Genomic DNA, 26,097 nt, shown 5'->3' on the forward strand with positions numbered 1-26,097 from the left:
GTATTTTAGGCTTTTAAGTGTGAAGGAAGCTATTTTAGGCTTGAGAGCAGGCCAGTAGTCTTTCAATAAACACTCAAATGTTTTTCCTGTTACTCAACAGGAAAAATAAAACAAAGACTATAGTCCTAAGTCTCATGTAGAAAGTTCAGTTCAGTTCAGTTCAGTCGCTCAGTCGTGTCTGACTCTTTGCGACCCCATGAACCGCAGCACACCAGGCCTCCCTGTCCATCACCAACTCCTGGAGTCCACCCAAACCCATGTCCATTGAGTCAGTGATGCCATCCAAAATAGCTGTTAAAAAAGCAAATGTCTGTTTCATGAAGGAAGGAAGGAAAATTCCAGTGCCCATGGAGCCAGCATTTAAATTTCCAAAGCCCCCTTCATAAACTGCATGCAAATATAAATACAATTTTAAAATAATAGAACAATTGTACAGAAACTGGAATATGACACTTTATTTAAAATAGAGCTCTATATGCTTCACAGAAACAAGTGCAAGGAGTGCTTAAGTTATAGTCTTTGCCACTTACAAAACAATACATTTTTGGAAAATGCATACATAAAAATATAACATTTAGGCAAATACCTATTTACATCTGGAGACAGCTGAAAACTAATTGCATACATTATTGTTATGCAATAATATTTTTAAAAGCTTTAAAATAAATATTTGATGACTTGCTGTTGGTTAAGTTAAACATTTTGGTATGAAGGCTATCACTGAGTTCTTACTAAACACTAAAATACTCTTATTTTTAAACAAAACAAGTATACATGTATTACTATAAAATGCATATTTCCACGGACTAGAATTTAATGAAACTTTCGAATATCATTCATTTCACTTTAGAATTTGAAATTCTCTTCAGTTTCAATGATTCAATTGCAACTACTAAAATCTCCACCTGCATATTTTTCATGTAATTTTTGTCTAATTCTCATTTTAAAACCTATTTTATTTCTTCATATTTCATATATACATTCATTTGTGCCTGTCTGTTGAAAAGTAATATCTTTTTACATTCTTAAGAATTTCAGCTAGTTTATAAGTCTTTACAACAGTGATTCTTTTCACAGTAGTTCAAGAGTTCAAGGCATGTTTTGCAATGTCAAAATGCAATGGTTTTGACATTTGTAATATGTTCTTAGGTATAAGAAAAGTCACACTACCAAAAGAAAAGTATAATTAGTATTAGTACTTTGAAAGTCAACCCAAAATCACTTTTTTTTTTTTTTGAGATCTGAATCTAATTTTCTGTTTTTAGGACATCTTAAAACCTGAAACACAGATTAAGTTTGAATAATTTTCTCTAGTAAAGGATCAGAAGAGTATAAGAACTTAACACTAATCACTGTGGAAATGAACTAGAGTTTTACTATTTTTGTCTAAAATAATCTTAATTTATATAAAGAAAAAAAATTATTGGATTTTAAAAAATATTTAGCTACTTATATTTAGCCTATTGGAAGAAATGGAGATATAGGTAAGTCACACTCTAAATCTGCACTAGTTAGAATTTAGGCAAGTAATTGCCTTTTTAAAGGCAAAATGAGTGAATAGGTTTGGGCGTGGAATAAAAACTCAGTGGAGATATAAAAATTAGGGTCCCTGTGTCTTGCTGCCTATTTTCTGGGTTGAAAAATTAAGTCAAAAGGATAAACATGCAATTTCTTTTGCTCTCTTGGGAATGTAGATGAAAATTTAAAGTATTATTTTTTCCAAGTTCTCTGTTCAATTTGCAGATGTCAGAAACCATTTTGAAATTTTAGTTCTCATTTTCTGAAGATGTATAAGTAGGCCCATTTCTGAAGATATATGAGCTAATACGGTACATTTCTGAAAAATATAAAAATATTTCTGAGTTGAAGAGCCAATTGCAGGTTGGAGTTCAACCCCTACCTACACCTCAAATAAGAGGATTCATGCAAAGTATATGACCAGCTGGATTTTGCAGACACTCAGTGTGGTGCTAATTTCCTTAATGCAGTCAGATTCTTAGTGGCTATGCTAATACTCAGGTTCCTCTACTCCCGGGTAAAAATCTATCAGTTAAAACAGTTAGATATGGAGAGAAAAACTTCTTGTAAAATAACATTGACCAATGATAAGAAAATATAATCATATTGAAAATATTAAAATCTAGGATGAGATAGAGCTCATACTCTCCCTACTATTGTATTAATCTATGACTGAATTTAAAAAGTATCTTGGAAGTTATATTAATAGAGGGATTTTTCAATGGGGATTACTACCTAATTTCAAAATAATATTATATTCCAAACCATATGGCCTAATGGCTTAATTTTAAAAAGATGGTCAAAGCAAAACAAAGCAATAGTATGAAGTATAGCAGAAAGAAATTAGCAATCACATTATGAGACATATATTTCACAGTCTCTGTCCACACCACCATCTCTTAAGTGGAATTTATCATTAAGGCAAAAGTAGACATTTCTTGTATGTTAACTAAAAGCTAAAATTTAACTAGACTGCTAGTCTTTAAAATTTAAAAGAAAGTCTTCTCTGCCATTAACAAATACATTCTTCACAATGCCAAACGAAAATCACCAGAGAAGGCATGAGATGAAAGTTCTCATATGTGGATGTGGGAAATTAAAGTCTTGTTGGGAGGTTTAGCGTGTAGCAATCTGGACAGGAGCTAGAATACTAAATGAACAGTGATTGGAATTGATGAAATCTAGCAAAGATATTTTTTAATGCACTGAAAGAATGAGGATGAGCTAATGAGAAACTAAGAAAAGAAAGAAGTAAGATAATGTGCTACTAGACATGGTCCCATATTTAACTATCAAATCATTGTTTACTCCCACTCCAATATATACAGAGAAAAACAATCCCTATAGAAAGGAGACAAGAAGAGCCATGAAGCATCTCCTATCACTACTTGCATGAAGAAATTCTATATTCTCACAATTCCTAAATTTTACTCAGCACTCCAGTGGCTACCTACCTAGCTTGACAACTATATTACAATTCTCCCTTAGCCTACTTTGGTTTTTCTCACTAATCTCATCATAAGTGAGCAAATTGTTTTAGCAGAAATCAAGAGAAGTAAGATTTGATCATTGCCACGTTCATTAGTTTACATTCAAGGTAGGTGCAGATGGATGCTAATTATTTTTTAATTAGTAAATGTTGGATATGGCAGGGCACTGTGGTAGGTGTCACCACTGGGTTCTCATATTAGTTGTGCTAATAACTAGCAGTTGTTTAATCTCTGATCTTTGTTTTCTTCATCTACAAAATTTGGGAATTGAATTATAAAATCTCTTATATCCTTTGCAATTCCCAAATACTGGGTTTCAATTTTGTCTGATACCTCTAAAATAATTTAAACCACCAAGGGATTCTCCCTTCATTAGAAAGCTAAATAGTAGCATGAGTAAGTTACATAGTAAGTAGTCTTTTTTTTTAATTAGAGAGTAAAGATAATTTGGGCAGAAAGTGAGGGAGAATATTATAAAAGGAGGTGGAAAATAATGAAATATAAAAGAAAAGCTAGAGGGAGAAAAGAAAGTCAAATAACTAAAAATCTGCATTAAAACACTTCAAAAATTTTCTATACTACAGAAATTCTAATTAACATTGCAATGAAATTTTTGTATTCCAACACATTTTTTTCTGTCTAGAAGAAACTCTCAGGAACAAAGGAATTACTGTCTTTACTAAATAACAGATCAAGTCCATGTAGTAGCTTGTGAAGGGAGTTAACACAAAATATTATCAAATACAGAAGTAGTATGTTTCACAAAAGAAAAAATATTTATAAACTCTTTGAAAACCACAATGACACCATCTTAAGATACTAATTCTTAAACATTTCCAAATAACTTAAAATGCTGTAGTTTTATATTCATCTAAAAGAACAATTATTAAAAACATCAACTGACATTAACTTCACTCATTTGCTATTGTTACTTTCTTGATTTCCTTATGGGAAACAAAATATCCATACTTTAAATTTATTTAAATGAATTACATTTCCATATTTATTTTAAATAATTAACCAGAAACTATTCCCTGCTAAGTATTTTTAAGCTGAACTTTATATAATGGCAAACGTGGGTTTCCTGCCTTCAGTTGATTTGCTAGTAGTTTCCCTGGAGCTCTAGTGCCAGTGCTAGCGTTAGTAGCTATGTCCGACTCTGCGACCCCATGGACTGTAGCCTACCAGGCTCCTCTGTCCATGGAATTCTCCAGTACTTTTGCATAAACTCTAAGATAGCCCTGAGTTTTCTCTGGCCCAGTAAGTCAAATGGTGGCAAAATTCTAGGATAGTAGAAGTAGTTTTGTTTTGTTTTATTTAATAATTCTAAGGTAGAAGTATTACAAATAATAAATGTTTATGGAACATCTAACCTAATGAATCTATTGTAGATTTTCATGTTAAAATAAAAGCTGATTTTGAAGTCTTCAGACACTAGAATCAGGTTACTATTTTCATATAATCATGGAAATTTAAAATGCAAAGTTAATTGAAAGTATAAAGATGAGAAGCAAGTGCTATACCTAAAATAGTGCACGACACAGTCATGTTTCACTTAACTTTCAAGTCAGAATATGAATTAAGAATTCTAGATGTGACATGCCAAATATTTTAGACAGAATAAAGCACACAACAGAATCTGTACCAATTACATCCTTAAATGCTTAGCTTATAAGGCAACAAGTTCATGCTGAAATATTGACAACAAATGATGTTTCCCTTAGTTTAAGGAAGTGATGCTGCATATAAATTCCATCACCACTTTATACAGTACTGAAATTTCATAAATAGCATTTTCCCAAGCTTCACATAATACCCAAAGCCAAAACATTTGAAAGGAGAAAAGAACACTGACACTCTGAGTCTAAGAAGAATAATTTTTTGCTTGTAACAAAATTCAAAAGAAATAAATATTACACAGTAAGACTCTATCAAAAAGAAACAATATAAAGTTTAACATCATAGGTTATATACAATAAATTTCTCTAATGCTCTAAGCTATATCCGATTTTGTAAGAATTTTCTATTTATAATCATTCTGAGAGTTAAGGTCCTTATCATTTTTGTTAACCTATCCCTTTTCTTTAAAAATATATTTTGAAAATTGAAATATACGACTACTCAGTTAGGAGGTACAGTTAACCAACACAAAAACAAGGAAAATATCTCAAAATGTACAGATTTCTCTAGAGTGAAAGTTGAATCAATAAAATTATGGAATTATGGACACTTTCAAATAGATTATAAAACATAATGTCAAGGAAAATGGAGATTTTAAATCATCTCTTAAAATTAAGTAAGGATTCACCCAACATACATGAATAAAAGAGAAAATATTATTCTTGCTTGAAAGTAATACATAGTACATAAATAATTTCATTCTCATATATGCAGAAACAATCTATGAGAAATTAAAGTAACAAGCACAAGCAAGATTACCCCTTCACATAAGCTCTTTTTAGAATCCCTTCCCATATGTACTTTTAAAAATTGATTACATAATTTAGATTGTCTAGAATAACTAAAGATAGTTTCTAAATGCGCTGCAAATTGGGATTTGTTTTTGAAAACCACCGTCACACAGAATTTGAGATGCCCTAATTTGTATCATATTTATTTGCCAATTTACTTCCCCCAAACACCCACACCCCTGTTCCTATTCCCAAATTAGACTTCAAACTCTCTGAGAACAGAACCTATCCATCTTTTAATTTCCTTATTGGACCCAAAGTTGTGGCAAGGAAGATATTCTTTAATGAATGGATAACTGCATGAATGACAGTGAAAGAATATGCAAACCAGAGCTGTCCGATTCTTGCCTTTACTATCTCACCCTAGTCAAATGAAGATGGGTTCAGTAACACATTTTCATAGTGGAATGAAGTGTAACACTAGATTGTGTGCTACATCTGTGTATCCTTTAGAACACTGTTACCCAAGCCATGCTTTGTAGAAACTAAAATGTAGGCTAATAAAAGGTTTCCCCTATCTTTTATAAAAAGAGTTCCATTAGTCAAATAATTTGGGAAATCCAGTTTAAAGAAATTCAAGTAACATTTTTTTATTGCTAGACTCCACAAAGCACATAATATGTTAATATGCAGTATCACTTTCTAAGATCTATCAAAGAATACTTTTGGTCTTTGATCATCTCAGAAGAGCATTCTAAGGAACAGAGTTTAGGAAACAATGTTTTAGAAGAATAAAAGCATTCTGAACAATGTTTTAGAAGATTTAACATTGCACCATGTTAAATTTTCCTTTGCCAAAGCAGAATTATAGATTTGAAAAATATTTAATGTTCCATATATTATTCAGAATGTTTCACTTGTATCTCTACAGGAAGTAGAAGCAAAATTATCATGAGCATTCTTCCACACTCATTGCTCATTTTGAAAGGATAAGAGAATATCCTTTACAGTTATTGATAATCCTTAGTTCGGTTTGGTTATTACACTTCATTTGAGTTTTCTTAATTTTTCCTCAAAATATCTCCTAGTAACTTCTTCCTCTCTTGTCCTCTTTCTAAATGTATATGTACAAAGGTAGTAGGGACCTCTGAAATGCCTTAAAAACATCTCTGACAATGGATTTTTATGACTGATTAATCTCTGGAAGTATTCAGGAAACATTAAAACTATTTAACAAGTAGGTTGACTATGGAATTTCCATGAGGAAAATATCAGTAGATATTGTCCTGAGAGTTCATCCAGGTCCATTGCTGCTACTGCTGTTGCTGCTAAGTCGCTTCAGTCGTGTCCGACTCTGTGCGACCCCAGGTCCATTAGAATTCCGCAAAATAATTTGCCTTCTGTTTGACTAAACCACAAATATCATCATGAAAGATGTTGTTTCTCCACAGGGAGAAAAAATACTACAGGAATTAAAGGGAAAGTAGGAAGCTAGCTAAACCTACCATGTGGATTATCACAAGATTTGGACCTAACACCGGCTCTGTCACTAGCTGTGTCACTTTCGGACATTTCTCAATGATTCAAAATGTCAGGTATCTCATGTGAAAATAAGAGAAAGTAACAATCTCAGTGACTTTCAAACTGTCTCAGGAGTTGCTGTGGTTGTGTATTATGAAGAGTAGGAGGACAGGGAAGGAGAAACCAAGTAAGTGATCTGATCTCACTTCCATCTTCCAATCAGGCAGTTCTACTTTTACATATTTTGTATCCTAAACTTCAGAGCACTGTTTAATTTTTTAAAGGTCCTATTCATTTTTTTAAAAAATAGAGAAAAACATAGATTATATAATCTAAAGTTTTGTTTAGATATAATATGTTCCAGTTCACATTTTTAATGAAAAGTTTTCATCCCAGGAAAAAAAAATGGGCTTTTACTTTTTTTTCTATTCATTCATGTGCTCCTGATTCAAGTAAAATAAAACTTTAATAACTTTTATTACTTTATATAGCTTATTTTACACTTTTGTAATGTGTTCCTTAAATAAAAAGATGAGTTGACGTGTTGCTTTTCAAAATAAAATTAAAGACAACATGGGGAGTAGATGACATCAACTCCAGCCCACACTTGACTTTAGTTATTTTTTCATGGTGCCTTTGGGCACTTAAATACTGCACTGCATTATCTTTGAGGTAGAACAAAAACAAGGACAAAACAAAGGCAAAAAATTCACATAAAAAGGGAAAATGAGAAAGAAAGCTGTGAGATTATTTCTTTTTAACATGATTTTCATCATCAGGCTTTGCAGTCTTCTTTGACACAAAGCTGAGATATAGTCTTCTTAATCCGAAGAGCAGTTAGTCGTGCAGCCCCATTGGCATACCAACACTCGCGCATTATTCTCCCCATGACTCGGAGTGCCTTAAAAGAAAAAAAATATCAAAATCTTTAGCACAAAACACAGTACAAGAGAATAAAAATCACAAACGCAGGAATTGATGCTAAGCTCTGATATAGAAATAGTAAATTTAAATCAATAGTAGAAGGAGATCAGGGTCAAATCACCTCAAACATCCTGTCCAGCGTGTCTCTCCTCAGACAGACACCAGGGTGTCTCCCTTCAAACACAGACTGGGTCGTCTCCACTCAGACAGAGATTAGAGTCTCCTCTGAGACAAGGATCACGTGGTAACCAGAAGAGAGGACCAGTTTCCTCTCAAACAAGGCTCAAGACACCTCTCCTTAGAAAAATACTAGAGCATCTACTCTCAGACAGAAACCAGGGTGATTTCTTTCAGAAAAAAGACCAGGGCAACTCCCTTCAGAAAGGCATCAGAGTGTCTCCCCTCTGAAAAGAACCAGGGCTTCCCTGCTGGTCTAGTGGTTAAGAATCTGCCTGCTAATGCAGGGGACATGTGTTCGATCTCTGGTCCGGGAAGATCCAAGATGCTGGAGGAACTAAGCCTGTGCATCACAACTACTGAGCCTGCCCTCTAGAGCCCTCAAGCTGCAACCGCTGAAGCCTGTGCACCTAGAGCTAGTGCTCTGCACCAGGAGAAGATGCCACCACAATGAGAAGCCCACGAACTGCAACAAAGAGTAGCCCCTGCTCATGGCAACTAAGAGAAAACCACAGCACAGCGATGAAGACCCAGTGCTGAAAATAATACATAAATAAATCTGAAAAACAAAATCTGGAAACTAGAGCATTTCCCAGAGACAGACCACGGTCCTCCTCTCATAAAAAGATCAGAGTGTCTCCTCTTGACAGAGACCAGAGGGATTTCTCTCAGAAAAAGACCAGAGCTTACCTTCAGACAGAGACCAAAGTGTCTCCCCTCAGACAAGGACCACGGCTTCTACTCTTAGGCAGAGACCAGGACAACTTTTCTCAGAAAAAGACCAGGGTGTCTCTCCTCAGAAAGGCACCAGAGCATTTTCCCATACAGACAGCAAGGTGTCCATTCTCAGGGACCAGGGAGTCTCCTCTCAGACAAGGACAAAAGCAGCTCTCCTCAAACAGAGAGCAGGACATCTCCCCGCTGAAAAGAACCAGGGCATCTGACCTTGAACAGAGACGGGCATCTCCTCTCAGAGGAACCAGAGCATCTCCTCACCAAAACAGATCAAGGTAACTCACAAAAAGACCAGGGTACTTCCCCTCCAAGAAAAAGGTTTCTCCCCTCAGACAGAGACCTGTGTGTCCTTCTCAGAAAGGGACCAGAGTGTCTCCCCTCAGACAAGGACCAGGGCATCTCCCCTCAGAAAGGGGCCCCAGCAACTTCTCTCAGAGACTAGGGCTCTCCCTTCAGACAGAGACCAGAGCATCTCCCCCTAGATAAAGACCATGACATCCTAGACAGAGAATGACCCAGACAATTTCTTTCAGAAAAAGTTCAGGACACTTCTGCTCAGCCAGAAACCTGAGTGCCCCCCCTCAGCCAGTGTTCAGGGTGTCTCCCCTGTGACAGAGATTAGGGTGTCTCTTCTCAAAAAGGGACTAGGGTGTCTCCTCTCAGAAAGGGACTAGAGTATCTCCCCTCAGACAGACACCAGGGAGACTTCTATCATATAAAGACCAGGACTCTCCCCTAGACAGAGGGAGGGCCTCTTTCCAGACAGAGACCTGGGGGTCTCCCTTATGACAGAGACCACCCTCAGATAGAGACCTGTCATTTCCCCTCAGACAGTGTCCACAGTGTCTCCCCTGTGACATGAACCATATGACTTCTCTCAGAAAAACACCAGGGTATCTCCTCTCATAAAGGGGCCAGGAGGTCTGCTCTGCACTCAGGCAGAGTGCATGGCCCATTGTTTGCTAGATGGTTTGCAGCTATAATTTGTGGACCTTGAAGGTAGCTATAGGAGATTATAGGGAGCCTTTGCTCAATGGCATTTTGGTTTATGGAATTACACTATTATATTTAAGGGCATGTTTGATTAGCATAAGGTGAAATGAAGATCAGTTTCATTTATTTAATCTTTTCTGTAGAGATTAGTTGTTTATTTGGCGTCTACCTACTATGTTAAACATAATTTTAGGAAAGAGAATGTGGTCACCTTATACTACATCCTTTTAGAGTAAGTAAAATCAATTGAATAGCTTTATCTTCTTGATAATATCAATAATCATTGAAATGCAATTAGTTAATATTTTCATGCATTTTATGTATGCATTTTATGAAAATTTTCCTCTTCCTTCAAGCTGCATAAAAATAATATGCTTTCAATTAAGAAATTATATATGTCATATATAAAATAGTTAAAAATTTCTATCCTTGGGCTTTCAGAGCATATAAGCTTTCTTTAAAATCTTTGTAGTGAAATTAACACCATGACCTGACAGCCCCACTCATCAACAGAAAATTGGATTAAAGATTTACTGAGCATGGCCCTGCCCATCAGAATAAGACCCAGTTTCCCCCTCAGGAAGCTTTCATAAGCCTCTTATCCTTCTCCATCAGAGGGCAGACAGACTGAAAACCACAGTCATAGAAAACTAACCAATCTGATCACATGAACCACAGCCTTGTCTAACTCAATGAAACTATGAGCCATGCCATGTAGGGCCACCCAAGACAGACGGGTCATATTGGAGAGTTCTAACAAAACGTGGTCCACTGTAGATGGGAATGGCAAACCACTTCAGTATTCTTGCTTTGAGAACCCCATGAACAGTATGAAAAGGCAAAAAGATAGGACGCTGAAAGATGAACTCCCCAGGTCAGTAGGTGCCCAAAATGCTACTGGAAATCAGAGAAGAAATAACTCCAGAAAGAATGAAGGGATGGAGCCAAAGCAAAAACAACACCCATTTGTGGATGTGACTGGTGATGGAAGTAAAGTCCGGTGCTGTAAAGAACAATATTGCATAGGAACCTAGAATATTAGGTCCATGAATCAAAGCAAATTAGAAGGGGTCAAGCAGGAGATGGCAAGAGTGAACATCGACATTTTAGGAATCAGCAAACTAAAACGGACTGGAGTGGGTGAATTTAACTCGGTTGACCATTATATCTACTACTGTGGGCAGGGATCCCTTAGAAGAAATGGAGTAGCCATCAATCAACAAAAGAGTCTGAGAGGCAGTATCTGGATGCAATCTCAAAAATGACAGAATGATCTCTGTTTGTTTCCAAGGCGAACCATTCAATATCATAGTGATCCAAGTCTATACCCCGACCAATAATGCTGAAGAAGCTGAAGTTGAACGGTTCTAGGAAGACCTACAAGACCTTCTAGAACTAACACCCAAAAAGGATGTCCTTTTCATTATAGGGGACTAGAATGAAAAAGTAGGAAGTCAAGAGATAACTGTAGTAACAGTCAAATTTGGCTTTGTACTACAGCATGAAATAGGGCAAAGACTAGCAGAGTTTTGCCAAGAGAACGCACTGGTCATAGCAAACACCCTCTTCCAGCAACACAAGAGAAGATTCTACACATGGACATCACCAGATGGTCAATACCGAAATCAGATTGATTATATTCTTTGCAGCCAAGGATGGAGAAGCTCTATACAGTCAGCAAAAACAAGACCAGGAGCTGACTGTGGTTTAGATCATTAACCCCTTATTGCAAAATTCATACGTAAATTGAAGAAAGTAGGTAAAACGACTAGAACATTCAGGTATGACCTAAATCTGCTGCTGCTAAGTCACATCAGTCGTGTCAGATTCTGTGCAACCCCATAATCTGCAGCCCACCAGGCTCCCATCCCTGGGATTCACCAGGCAAGAATACTGGAGTGGGTTGCCATTTCCTTCTCCAGTGCATGAAAGTGAAAAGTGAAAGTGAAGTTGCTCAGTCGAGTCTGACTCTTCGCGACCCCATGGTCTGTAGCCTACCAGGCTCCTCCATCCATGGGATTTCCCAGGCAAGAGTACTGGAGTGGGTTGCCATTGCCTTCTCCATGACCTAAATCTAATCCCTTTTGAATATACAGTGGAAGTGACAAAGAGATTCAAGGGATAAGACCTGATAGAATGCCTGAAGAACTACAGGTTCGTGACATTGTACAGGAGGCAGAGATCAAGACACATCCCCAAGAAAAAGAAATGGAAAAAGGCAAAATGGTTGTCTGAGGAGGCCTTACAAATAGCTGTGAAAAGAAGAGAAGTAAAAGGCAAAGGATAAAAGGGAAGATATATGCATTTGAATGCAGAGTTCCAAAGAACGTCAAGGAGAAAAAAGAAAGCCTTCCTCAGTGATCAATGCAAAGAACTAGAGGATAACTACAGAATGGGAAAGACTGGCTCAGAGGTTAACGCGTCTGCCTCCAATGCGGGAGACCCGGGTTCGATCCCTGGGTCGGGAAGATCCCCTGGAGAAGGAAAATGGTAACCCACTCCAGTATTCTTGCTTGGAGAATCCCATGGATGGAGAAGCCTGGTAGGCTACAGTCCACGGGGCCGCAAAGAGTCGGACACGACTGAGCGACTGAACAGAACAGAACAGAACAGAGATCTCTTCAAGTAAATTAGAGATACCAAGGGAACATTTCATGCAAAGATGGGCTCAATAAAGGACAGAAATGGTAGGGACCTAACAGAAGCAGAAGACAATAAGAAGTGGTGGCAAGAATACACAGAAGAACTGTACAAAAAAGATCTTCACAACCCAGATAACAATGGTTAGATCACTCACCTAGAGCCAGACATCCTGGAGTGCAAAGTCAAGTGGGTCTTAGGAAGCATAACTAGGAACAAAGCTAGTGGAGGTGATGGAATTCCAGTTGAGCTATATCAAATCCTAAAAGATGATGCTGTGAAAGTGCTGCACTCAATATGCCAGAAAATTTGGAAAACCCAGCAGTGGCCACAGGACTGGAAAAGGTCAGTTTTCATTCCAATCTCAAAGAAAGACAATGCCAAAGAATGCTCAAACAACTGCACAATTGTACTCATCTCACATACTAGCAAAGTAATGTTCAAAATACTCCAAATCAGGCTTCAACAGTATGTTAACCATGAACTTTCAGATGTTCAAGCTGGATTTAGAAAAGGCAGAAGAACCAGAGATCAAATCTCCAACATATATCAGATCATCAAAAAAGCAAGACAGTTGCAGAAAATCATCTGCTGCTGCTTAATTGACTATGCTAGAGCCTTTGACTATGTGGATCACAACAAACTGTGGAAAATTCTTCAAGAGATGGGACTACAGACCACCTGACCTGCCTCTTGAGAAATCTGTATGCAGGTCAGGTGGCCTGGTATTCAGAATCTGTATACATAAATCTGTATGCAACACTTAGAACTGGACATGGAACAACAGACTGGTTCCAATAGGAAAAGGAGTACGTCAAGGCTGTATATTATCACCCTTCTTATTTAACTTATATGCAGAGTACATCATGAGAAATGCTGGGCTGGAAGAAGCACAAGCTGGAATCAAGATTGCTGGGAGAAATATCAATAACCTCAGATATGCAGATGACACCACCCTTATGGCAGAAAGTGAAGAAGAACCAAAGAGTCTCTTGATGAAAGTAAAAATAGAGAGTGAAAAAGTTGGCTTAAAACTCAACATTCAGAAAACTAAGAACATGGCATCCAGTCCCGTTACTTCATGGCAAATAGGGAAACAAATGAAACAGTGACAGACTTTGTTTTGGGGGGGTATCCAAAATCACTGCAGATGATGACTGCAGCCATGAAATTAAATGACAATTGCTCTTTGGAAGAAAAGTTATGACCAACCTAGACAGCATATTTAAAAGCAGACATTACTTTGCCAACAAAGGTCCATCTAGTCAAAGCTATGGCTTTTCCAGTAGTCATGTATGGATGTGAGAGTTGGACTATAAAGAAAGCTGAGCACCAAAGAATTGATGCTTTTGAACTGTGGTGTTGGAGAAGACTTTTCAAAGTCCCTTGGACTGCAAGGAGATCCAGCCAGTCCATCCTAAAGGAAATCAGTCCTGAATATTCATTGGAAGGACTGATGTTGAGGCTGAAACTCCACTACTTTGGCCACCTGATGTGAAGAACCAACTCACTGGAAAAGACCCTGATGCTGGGAAAGATTGAAAGCAGGAGGAGAAGGGAACAAAAGAGGATAAAATGGTTGGAAGGCATCACCGACTCAACCACCGACTTTACTGAGTCTGAGTAAATTCCAGGAGTTGGTGATGGACAGGGAGGCCTGGTGTGCTGCAGTCCATGGGGTCACAAAGAGTTGGACAGACTTAGCGACTGAACTGAACAGTGAAATTAAGATATTTTTTAAAATTCTGTAAAAACACAGATATTAACGCTATAGAGGATATACATTTTCCTTTAATTGAAAATTAAAAATTAATTAAATTAACTTAATTATGGGAATATGACAGAATGACTATTCTACAAAATATTCTAAGAAAGGACATGAAAGACAAAAATGGATATGGATGGACTAGAAATTCCCTGTGTTGATCTTGATGGCAAGTATACACATATACTTTTTTTTTAAGTCATCAAGCTGGACACTAAAATTTATTCATTTTATTATATGTAAATTATACCACAATAAAGTAATGATAAAAATCAGTATAAGTGAACTGGTAATAAATAAGCTAAATACTCAGAGGGGAAAACAATGAGAAGGCATGAATCTAGAGTGGTAAAAGAAATCACTGTAGCAAGGAGCTGCTCTGGGGGCATCCTTGGATCTTACAGTCTAGAATTTCAGAATTGATGGACTACATGTGAAAGACAGGAAACATAGTCCAAAGCACACAAAAAGTGTCAGATGAAGATGTTTACAAAGTCTAGACTGTAAGGATGAACAGGTCTTAGAAGGTAATTTGTAAAGAAAATTGTCTAAATCTTGACTCTTGGTAAAGAAAAAAAATCAAACCTTAGCCTTATGATGTTGTAGTAAACCTGAGTTCATAATGAAAATTCACAAGCAGATGAGGAAACAAACCATCTTTAACAAGAGGCAGTTAAAACAAAAAACAGGAAAATCAAACCTAGCAAAACACTAGATGTTAGAGTTAAATGATATGAAAAATAAAATAAGTAAAAAGCAAAGAGAAAAGTCTAAACAGTATAAAAAAGTGTATTTATAAAAGAAAAAGTACTTTTCATGTCAGTAAAACTTGACATGAAAAATACAACCATTATAATAAAAACCTAAATGGATAAGTTAAATGACAGATTGTGCTGTGCTGTGCTAAGTCACTTCATTTGTATCTGACTCTTCGTAACCATATGGACTGTAGCCCACCAGGCTCCTCCATCCATGGGCTTCTCCAGGTAAGAATATTGGAGTGGGTTGCCATGCCTTCCTCCAGGGGATCTTCCTAACCCAGGGATGGTAGAATTCACATCTCTTGCAGCTCCCTCTTTGGCAGGTGGGTTCATCACTACTAGTGCCACCTGGGAAGCCCAAATGGCAGATTAGACACAAGCAAATATAGAATTGGTGAACTGGAAGATAAATATGAGAGATTATTCATAAATACAGGAATATGAACAATAGGAAAGAATAAGAGACAAGCAAAGTAAAATGAAAGGTCTCACATGCATACAACGAGTTCTCTAAAAATGGGCAATAAAAAAGTGAAAAGATAAACTATTTGAAGAGATAATGGCTGAGAATTTTCCACAACTGAGGACAGTCACAAATATTAAGAATCAGAAAGTCCAAAACATCCAGGCAAAATTAATCAAGAGATATCCATACCAAATACATCATAGAGAAACTCAGAATGCAAAAGACTTAAAGAGGTCTGGAAGAAAAGATAAATTAACTAAAAATAATCTAAAATTAGCTGACTTCTCAACAACAATAATGGAAGTCAGAAGCCAGTGGAATAACATCTTTAAAGTACTAGAGAAAATAACTGCAAACCTAAATTCTAATGTCCAGATAAACTATTTGTTCAGAATTGAGGACAAAATGAAGATGTTTTCAGACACCTAAACATTAAAAGAACTTACAACTTTTAAATCCTCACTAAAAAGCAATTCAAATAAAATACATTTAAAAGATGCACATGAAGAAATCAGAAAATTACCTTAGAATGAAGCTCTGAGAGCCAAGAGTAAATGTTGAACAAAGAAAATGATAAACATGTTCATAATTCCAGAAAAAAAGAGGGTGGTATAAAAATCTCATGAATATCTAACATGTGGGATTAATACAAAATAAAAGAGAACTAAAATATTGGGCAAAAATGAACAAATTATTACATAAAATGTAGAAAATTCATTGTATAAAAATGACATTGTTAGGCCTATTCTAGGAATGCGTGATTGGTTTAACAGTGGAAAATCCATAAATGCAATCTATCACAATAAGACACTAAAGCAGAAATGACATATCACCTCAGAGACAGGAAGAAAGCTTTTATCAAACCAAAGTCAGGTTTTTTTTAATTTATTTATTTTAATTGGAGGCTAATTACAATATTGTATTGGTTTCGCCATACATTGACATGAATCCGCCCCAAGTGTACATGTGTTCCCCATCTTGAACCCCCCTCCCACCTCCCTCCCCATATCATCCCTCTGGGTCATCCCAGTGCACCAGCCCTGAGCACCCTGTATCATGCATCAAACCTGGACTGGCAATTCGTTTCACATATGATAATATACATGTTTCAATGCCATTCTCCCAAATCATCCCACCCTTGCCCTCTCCCACAGAGTCCAAAAGACTTTTCTATACATCTGTGTCTCTTTTGATGTCTCGTATACACTCTAGTACTCTTGCCCAGAAAATCCCATGGACGGAGGAGCCTGGTAGGCTGCAGTCCATGGGGTAGCTACGAGTCAGACATGACTGAGTGACTTCACTTTCACTTTTCACTTTCACACATTGGAGAAGGAAATGGCAACCCACTCCAGTGTTCTTGCCTGGAGAATCCCAGGGACGGGGAAGCCTGGTGGGCTACCGTCTATGGGGTCACACAGAGTCGGACACGACTGAAGTGACTTAGCAGCAGCAGCAGCATACAGGGTTAGGAGAAGGATATGGCACCCCACTCCAGTACTCTTGCCTGGAAAACCCCATGGACAGAGGAGCCTGGTAGGCTGCAGTCCATGGGGTCACTAGGAGTCGGACATGACTGAGTGACTTCACTTTCACTTTCATGCATTGGAGAAGGAAATGGCAACCCACTCCAGTGTTCTTGCCTGGAGAATCCCAGGGATGGGGGAGCCTGGTGGGCTGCCATCTATGGGGGTCGCACAGAGTCGGACATAACTGATGTGACTTAGCAGCAGCAGCAGCAGCAGCATACAGGGTTATTGCTACCATCTTCCTAAATTCCATATATATGCGTTAGTATACTGTATTGGTATTTTTCTTTCTGGCTTACTTCACTCTGTATAATAGGCTCCAGTTTCATCCACCTCATTAGAACTGACTCAAATGTATCCTTTTAATTGCTGAGTAATACTCCATTGTGTATATGTACCACAACTTTCCTATCCATTCGTCTGCAGATGGACATCTAGGTTGCTTCCATGTCCTGGCAATTATAAACAGTGCTGCGATGAACATTGGAGTACACGTGTCTCTTTCAATTCTGGTTTCCTCAGTGTGTATGCCCAGGAGTGCGATTGCTGGGTCCGTGTGGCAGTTCTATTTCCAGTTTTCTAAGGAATCTCCACACAGTTCTCCATAGTGGCTGTACTAGCTTGCATTCCCACCAACAGTGTAAGAGGGTTCCCTTTTCTCCACAGCCTCTCCAGCATTTATTGCTTTTAGACTTTTGGATAGCAGCCATTCTGACTGTTCTGAAATGGTACCTCACTGTGGTTTTGATTTGCATTTCTCTGATTATGAGTGATGTTGAGCATCTTTTCATGTGTTTGTTAGCCATCTATATGTCTTCTTTTGGAGAAATATCTGTTTCGTTCTTTGGCCCATTTTTTGATTGGGTCGTTTATTTTCTGGATTTGAGCTGCAGGAGTTGCTTGTATATTTTTGAGATTAATTCTTTGTCAGTTGCTTCATTTGCTATTATTTTCTCCCATTCTGAAGGTTGTCTTTTCACCTTGCTTATAGTTTCCTTTGCTGTGCAGAAGCTTTTAATTTTAATTAGGTCCTATTTGTTTATTTTTGCTTTTATTTCCAATATTCTGGGAGGTGGGTCATGGAGGATCCTGCTGTGATTTATGTTGGAGAGTGTTTTGCCTATGTTTTCCTCTAGGAGTTTTATAGTTTCTGGTCTTACATTTAGATCTTTAATCCATTTTGAGTTTATTTTGTGTATAGTGTTAGGGAGTGTTCTAGTTTCATTCTTTTACAAGTGGTTGACCAGTTTTCCCAGCACCATTTGTTAAAGAGATTTTCTTTTCTCCATTGTATATTCTTGCCTCCTTTATCAAAGATAAGGTGTCCATAGGTGTGTGGATTTATCTCTGGGCTATCTATTTTGTTCCATTGATCTATATTTCTGCCCTTATGCCAGTACCATACTGTCTTGATGACTGTGGCTTTGTAGTAGAGCCTGAAGTCCGGCAGGTTGATTCCCCCAGTTCCATTCTTCTTTATCAAGATTGCTTTGGCTATTTGAGGTTTTTTTGTATTTCCATACAAATTGTGAAATTATTTGTTCTAGTTCTGTGAAAAATACCGTTGGTAGCTTGATAGGGATTGCATTGAACCTATAGATTACTTTGGGCAATATACTCATTTTCACAATATTTATTCTTCCAATCCAAGAACACGATATATTTCTCCATCTATTAGTGTCCTCTCTGATTTCTTTCTCCAGTGTTTTATAGTTTTCTATATATAGGTCTTTTGTTTCTTTAGGTAGATATATTCCTAAGTATTTTATTCTTTTTGTTTTAACGGTGAATGGAATTGTTTCCTTAATTTCTCTTTCTATTTTCTCATTATTAGTGTATAGGAATGCAAGGGATTTCTGTGTGTTGATTTTATATCCTGCAACTTTACTATATTCATTGATTAGCTCTAGTAGTTTCTGGTAGAGTCTTTAGGGTTTTCTGTGTAGAGGATCATGTCATGTGCAAACATTGAGAGTTTTACTTCTTCTTTTCCAGTTTGGATTCTTTTTATGTCTTTTTCTGCTCAGATTGCTGTGGTCAAAACTTCCAAAACTATGTTGAATAGTAGTGGTGAGAGTGGGCACCCTTGTCTTGTTCCTGACTTTAGGGGAAATGCTTTCAATTTTTCACCATTGAGGATAATGTTTGCTGTGGGTTTGTCATATATAGCTTTCATTATGTTGAGGAATGTTCCTTCTATTCCCGCCTTCTGGAGGGTTTTTATCATAAACGGATGTTGAATTTTGTCGAAGGCTTTCTCTGCATCCATTGAGATAATCATATGATTTTTATTTTTCAGTTTGTTAATGTGGTGTATTACGTTGATTGATTTGCGGCTATTGAAGAATCCTTGCATTCCTGGGATAAAGCCCACTTGGTCATGATGTATGATCTTTTTAATATGTTGTTGGATTCTGATTGCTAGAATTTTGTTAAGGATTTTTGCATCTATGTTCATCAGTGATATTGGCCTGTAGTTTTCTTTTTTTGTGGGATCTTTACCAGGTTTGGGGATTAGGGTGACGGTGGCCTCATAGAATAAGTTAGGAAGTTTACCTTCCCCTGCAATTTTCTGGAAGAGTTTGAGTAGGATAGGTGTTAGCTCTTCTCTAAATTTTTGGTAGAGTTCAGCTGTGAAGCTGTCTGATCCTGGGCTTTTGTTTGCTGGAAGGTTTCTGATTACAGTTTCAATTTCCGTGCTTGTGATAGGTCTGTTAAGATTTTCGATTTCTTCCTGGTTCAGTTTTGGAAAGTTGTACTTTAAAAATTTGTTCATTTCTTCCAAGGTGTCCATTTTATTGGCATATAATTGCAGATAAGAGTTTCTTATGATCCTTTGTATTTCTGTGTTGTCTGTTGTGATCTCTCCATTTTCATTTCTAATTTTATTGATTTTATTGGTTTTTCTCTCTTTGTTTCTTGATGAGTCTGGCTAGTGGTTTGTCAATTTTATTTACTCTCTCAAAGAACCAGCTTTTGGTTTTGTTGATTTTTGCTATGGTCTCTTTTGTTTCTTTTGCATTTATTTCTGCCCTAATTTTTAAGATTTCTTTCCTTCTACTAACTCTGGGGTTCTTCATTTCTTCCTTTTCTAGTTGCTTTAGGTGTAGAGTTAGGTTATTTAGTTGACTTATTACTTGTTTATTGAGGCATGCCTTTATTGCTATGAACCTTCCCCTTAGCACTGCTTTTACAGTGTCCCACAGATTTTTGGGTTGTGTGTTTTCATTTTCATTCATTTCTATGCACATTTTGATTTCTTTTTTGATTTCTTCTATGATTTGTTGGTTATTCAGCAGCGTGTTGTTCAGCCTCCATATGTTGGCATTTTTAATAGTTTTTCTCTTGTAATTGAGATCTAATCTTACTGCATTGTGGTCAGAAAAGATGCTTGGAATGATTTCAAGTTTTTTGAATTTACCAAGGCTAGATTTATGGCCCAGGATGAGATCTATCTTGGATAAGTTTCCGTGTGCGCTTGAGAAAAAGGTGAAATTTATTGTTTGGGGGTGAAATGTCCTATAGATACCAATTAGGTCTAACTGGTCTATTGTATCATTTAATGTTTCTGTTTCCTTGTTAATTTTCTGTTTAGTTGATCTATCCATAGGTGTGAGTGGGGTATTAAAGTCTCCCACTATTATTGTGTTATTGTTAATTTCCCCTTTCATACTTGTTAGCATTTGTCTTACATAGTGCAGTGCTCCTATGTTGGGTGCACATATATTTATAATTGTTATATCTTCTTGGATTGATCCTTTTATCATTATGTAGTTTCCTTCTTTGTCTCTTTTCACAGCCTTTGTTTTAAAGTCTATTTTATCTGATATGAGTATTGCTACTCCTGCTTTCTTTCGGTCTCTATTTGCGTGGAATATCTTTTTCCAGCCCTTCACTTTCAGTCTGTATGTGTCCCTCGTTTTGAGGTGGGTCTCTTGTAGACAACATATATAGCAGTCTTGCTTTTGGATACATTCAGCCAGCCTTTGTCTTTTGGTTGGGGCATTCAACCCATTTACATTTAAGGTAATTATTGATAAGTATGATCCTGTTGCCATTTACTTTATTGTTTTGGGTTCGAGTTTATACACTCTGTGTTTCCTGTCTGAAGAATACCCTTTAGTATTTGTTGGAGAGCTGGTTTGGCGATGTTGAATTCTCTCAGCTTTTGCTTGTCTGTAAAGCTTTTGATTTATCCTTCATATTTGAATGAGATCCTTGCTGGGTACAGTAATCTGGGCTGTAGGTTATTTTCTTTCAACACTTTAAGTATGCCCTGCCATTCCCTCCTGGCCTGAAGAGTTTCTATTGAAAGATCAGCTGTTATCCTTGTGGGAATCCCCTTGTGTGTCACTTGTTGTTTTTCCCTTGCTGCTTTTAATATTTTTTCTTTGTGTTTGATCTTTGTTAATTTGATTAATATGTGTCTTGGGGTATTTCGCTTTGGGTTTACCCTGTTTGGGACTCTCTGGGTTTCTTGGACTTGGGTGATTATTTCCTTCCCCATTTTAGGGAAGTTTTCAACTATTATCTCCTCAAATATTTTCTCATGGTCTTTCTTTTTGTCTTCTTCTTCTGGGACTCCTATGATTCGAATGTCGGGGCGTTTAACATTGTCCCAGAGGTCTCTGAGATTGTCGTCATTTCTTTTAATTCGTTTTTCTTTTTTCCTCTCTGTTTCATTTATTTCTACAATTCTATCTTCTAACTCACTTATCCTATCTTCTGCCTCCGTTATTGTACTGTTGGTTCCCTCCAGAGTGTTTTTGATCTCATCTATTGCATTATTCATTGTATATTGACTCTTTTTTATTTCGTCTAGATCCTTGTTAAACCTTTCTTGCATCTTCTCGATCCTTTATCCAGGTTATTTATCTGTAACTCCAATTTGCTTTCAAGATTATGGATCAATTTCACCATCATTATTCAGAATTCTTTATCAGGTAGGTTCCCTATCTCTTCCTGTTTTGTTTGGGTTGGTGGGCATTTATCCTGTTCCTTTACTTGCTGGGTATTTCTCTGCCTCTTCATCTTGCTTATATTGCTGTGTTTGGGGTGGCCTTTACGTCTTCTGGCAGTTTGTGGAGTTCTCTTTATTGTGGAGTTTCCTCACTGTGGGTGGGGTTGGATGGGTGGCGTGTCAACTTTCCCTGGTTAGGGAAGCTTGTGTCGGTGTTCTGGTGGGTGGAGCTTGATTTCTTCTCTCTGGAGTGCAATGAAGTGTCCAGTAATGAGTTATGAGATGTCAGTGGGTTTGGAGTGACTTTGGGCAGCCTGTATATTGAAGCTCAGGGCTGTTTTCCTGTGTTGCTGGAGAATTTGCGTGGTATGTCTTGCTCTGGAATTTGTTGACCCTTGGATGGTGCTTGGTTTCAGTGTAGGTATGGAGGCATTTGATGCGCTCCTATCGATTAATGTTCCCTGGAGTCAGGAGTTCTCTGGTGTTCTCAGGATTTGGACTTAAGCCTCCTGCCTCTGGTTTTCAGTCTTCTTCTTACAGTAGCCTCAAGACTTCTCCATCTGTCACTTCTAAGGTGGTTCCCTCTGTTTTAGCTTCTTCTGTTTGCTGGTCTCCTCAGTGTCTAATTTCCGCCCTGACACAAGGGGGCAGTGGTGGACACTTTTTAAGGCTCACTTGCTCAGTCGTGCTGTGGGGAGGGAGGAACACTGTAAACAAATAATACTGGCGTCTGTGGGGAGTGCTCGCAGTGTCTTGGCCTCACTGGGTTTGTGGGCTCCCCCGCCCCCCACCACGGCATGTGTGCTGTCCCAGTCTACACCACTCAGGCTCTAGGTTGCTCTGCTAGGAACTGTCTGAGGCCTCCACTGGGTTGCATGCACATCCCAGGTCTAAGCCGCTCAGGTTCGGTTACTTGGGTACTCCATAAAGGCTCAGACTCAGACTTGCTTGGGCCTGCATTTTGTGCCCTTCCCCAGTCCGAGCAGCTCAGGTGTTCGGCGAGCATGGTTGCTGCAACTTATCGCCTCCCCAGTCCCTGACCCTAGGTTTTCTGGGTGTACAACTGGTGCACCTTCTCAGGCGGATGTCGACAGGCCAGAATCCCAAGAAGTCTTGGTTAGCAACAAAGCCTACTTGCAGTTTGGTATCGGATGCCTCCCTGGGGCCGCGATTGCACCCTTCTGGCTCTGGCTGCCCTCCCCTGCTTGTCTCGGCGGGGCATGAGCCATCTGCAGCCAGCTATCTCTGCTCAGTCCTTTGTTCTGTGAGCAGGTTTGGTGGCGTCTTAGGTTAAGGCTTTTCTCTTTTTCGTGGGGTAGCTATCCCACAGTCTGCTTTGCTATCTCTAGTTAGCTCCCTCAGATTGCTCTCAGGGCATTCGGGCCTGGTCCATATGCTAAGCAATGCAGCCGGCGCCTCCCTGGCCAGCCTCTGCTTGCTAGTAGCGGATCTGGGCGTCTGCGCTGCTTCTCCACTGGGAGTTACCATTGGGTACGTAGTCTGTAAGTTTTAATTATTTCTCTATTTTCCTCCCAGTTATGTTGCCCTCTGAGGTTCCTAGACTCACCACAGACTCACCAGTGAGTGTTTCCTGGTGTTCAGAAACTTCTCTCTTTTTTAAGCCTCCCTTCCCGGGACAGATCTCTGTCCCTACCTCTTTTGTTTCTCTTTTTATCTTCTATATTATTTCCTACCTCCTTTCAAAGACAATGGGCTGCTTTTCTGGGTGCCTGATGTCCTCTGCCGGCATTCAGAAGTTATTTTGTGGAATTTACTCAGCATTCAAATGTTCTTTTGATGAATTTGTAGGGGAGAAAGTGGTCTCCCCATCCTATTCCTCTGCCATCTTCCTCCCTCCTCCCCAAAGTCAGTTTTTATGAGCAAAACCCACAGCAAATATGACATTCAAAGGTGAGACATGCAAGGTTTTAAAGAGTAAAACTATTGTCCCTTCCAGGCAACATTATACTGGAAGTCCTAGAAATTGCAATAACAAAGCTATGAGGAATGGTTCTAGAACTCTCATTATTTGGAGGTAATGATCATTTTTGTGGACCCTCTAAAAGAATCTACAGTTTTATACCCGAAAGAAATAATTTGTACAGACATATACACACAGAGCAGTGTTGTTCTAAAAGAAGCTAAAAATCACAGATATGACAATCAACAGCAGAATGAAAAAAAGAAATTGTGCTATATCCATAAAATATAATACTATACAGATATGAAAATAAACCAATAATAGCTGTACTATATAAGGTAAAGTTAAAAAACAAAAAACTAAGAAGAATATCCATAGTATCAATAATTATTTCACAAATAAACAAAGGTTAGCCATAGATATATAGCTAAATTCTAAAGAAAAGAAAAGTAATAACAAAATGATTAGTTATAATAGTAGCCTCTCAAAGGGATGAAGAATGTTCAAATGTATTAGAAGTGTTCTATTTTTTAAATGTGAAATTCTAATATTATCCTTTAAATTTATCTATATGTTAATATTCTTTCATTTATGCATGAAATGGTTAATGTTAGAAAAAGTTTTAATTTAATTTCAATTTTGTTATAAATGCTTCAAATTCTGCTTCTAAAACAAGTATGTTTTACCTATATAGAATACTTTACCTATATTCTAAACAAAATAGAAATATCAGGACATAAATCTTGTCTTAAATAGAAAATGAGTTGAGTAAAACATGAAGGAGAGGAAAAAGGAGGGAAAAAATAATTGTTTAAGACATGACATATGACAAAGCCAAAACTAAAAGATGTCACCTAAAAAATGACCTCAAGCATTACACTTAAACATGGCAGAAGATAAACAATTGTTAATTAGATTGGGGAGATTAAAGCATTAAAATAGTTTTGGAATTTGTTAGATGGTTTATAGTGTTTCCCCTACTTCTACTTCCTATGGAAGTTAGAAAAGTCTTTCTCTTCACATAGGCAAAACAAGCATTGCAATATGTCTGCTCTATGATGGTTACTACACGTGTGGTTCAGGATAAGGAGATAAACAACAATGATCCCTGCCATGGGGAAGTTTTCTGATGAAAGAAAACCATAAGTTAGGGATTAAGAATAATTTGTTGAATATAAAGATGACTAAAATTGTAATAATCGTGTAGCACAAATATTGACTACCCTCTCAACATGCCTGTGTTTCTGACATCCCCAGCCCCCTTCAGTTAGATGGGACTGTGTAACTGGTTATGGTCTATGAACCATGAGTGGAAGTGCTATGTCACTTGAGGCAAAGTATTAGAGAGCTGGTGTCTGATGCTCTAGCTTCTCCCTTCCCCTGACCTATACCTCCGGAACTATGTGTTGACATAGCAGCATCCCAAGTCAAAGTCACCTGGATTACTGAGTCACCAAATATAGCACAGATGCTGATGAAAGTTGCCTAACCTGTAAGGGACTTGGCACAGCAAGAAATAAAGTCATATGTAAAGTCACTGGGATGTCAAGGTAGTTCCTGTCACATAATTTAGCATTATGATACCAACAGCTAAAGGGAATAAAATCCTTCTGAAGCCTATACAAAGACATATACCCACATACATGAAATGAATTGGAGGCTTAGATTAAGAGAAAGGAACTACATGGTGTCTGAAAATCCTCTCTGATACTTGCCTCAAAATTATAATGGGAAAAATATATATAAGAACATAGCCTTACTTCACAGCTTTGCCACTGGTTTGGAATACTTGGTCGGAACTTCTGGTCACAAACAACCTTCCTCATTTCTTCTACTGAGGGATCTGAAGGCACCATGTCATAATAAGGCAACTGGTACTCCTCAACAATTCCTACAAAAAATTTACATAATAAATTTCCTGGTGTGAATAATAAACAAAGATGTTTATTTGAAAATAATACCAATTAAGTTTCCCAGGAACAAGTGGCATGTTGGAAAACTGGAAAATCAGGCTTATTCAAATTATGTATCACTGTAATAACCAAACCTACAAGATGAAAGCTCTCAGTTGAGTAGTTATATGTTGATAAAGTTTTATTATGAGAATTTATATAATTTTGATAATTATTTATATGATATAAAGTGAAGTGAAGTCGCTCAGTCACGTCCGACTCTTTGCGATCCCTTGGACTGTAGCCCACCAAGTTCCTCTGTCCATGCAATTTTCCAGGCAAGAATACTGGAGTGGGTTGCCATTTCCTTCTCCAATATGATATAAAACAAAAT

General features: G+C 37.6%; 1 protein-coding gene across 1 annotated transcript in view; it reads right to left on the minus strand.

The window, feature by feature from the left end:
- Positions 1–479: 479 nt before the first annotated feature.
- ACVR1C (activin A receptor type 1C) overlaps positions 480–26,097 on the minus strand; it is a 97,176-nt gene continuing 71,558 nt past the window's right edge. The window contains exons 8-9 of the mRNA XM_055398216.2: positions 25,572–25,702; positions 480–7,841 (exon numbers count right to left, since the gene is read on the minus strand). Coding sequence (XP_055254191.1) covers positions 7,716–7,841; positions 25,572–25,702 — 257 coding nt within the window. The 3' untranslated portion in view covers positions 480–7,715. The remainder of the gene's footprint in view (positions 7,842–25,571; positions 25,703–26,097) is intronic.

Source organism: Moschus berezovskii, chromosome 2, assembly GCF_049115385.1.
Source record: "Moschus berezovskii isolate FMDL1 chromosome 2, NW_MosBer_1.0, whole genome shotgun sequence".
Lineage (NCBI taxonomy): Eukaryota > Metazoa > Chordata > Mammalia > Artiodactyla > Moschidae > Moschus > Moschus berezovskii.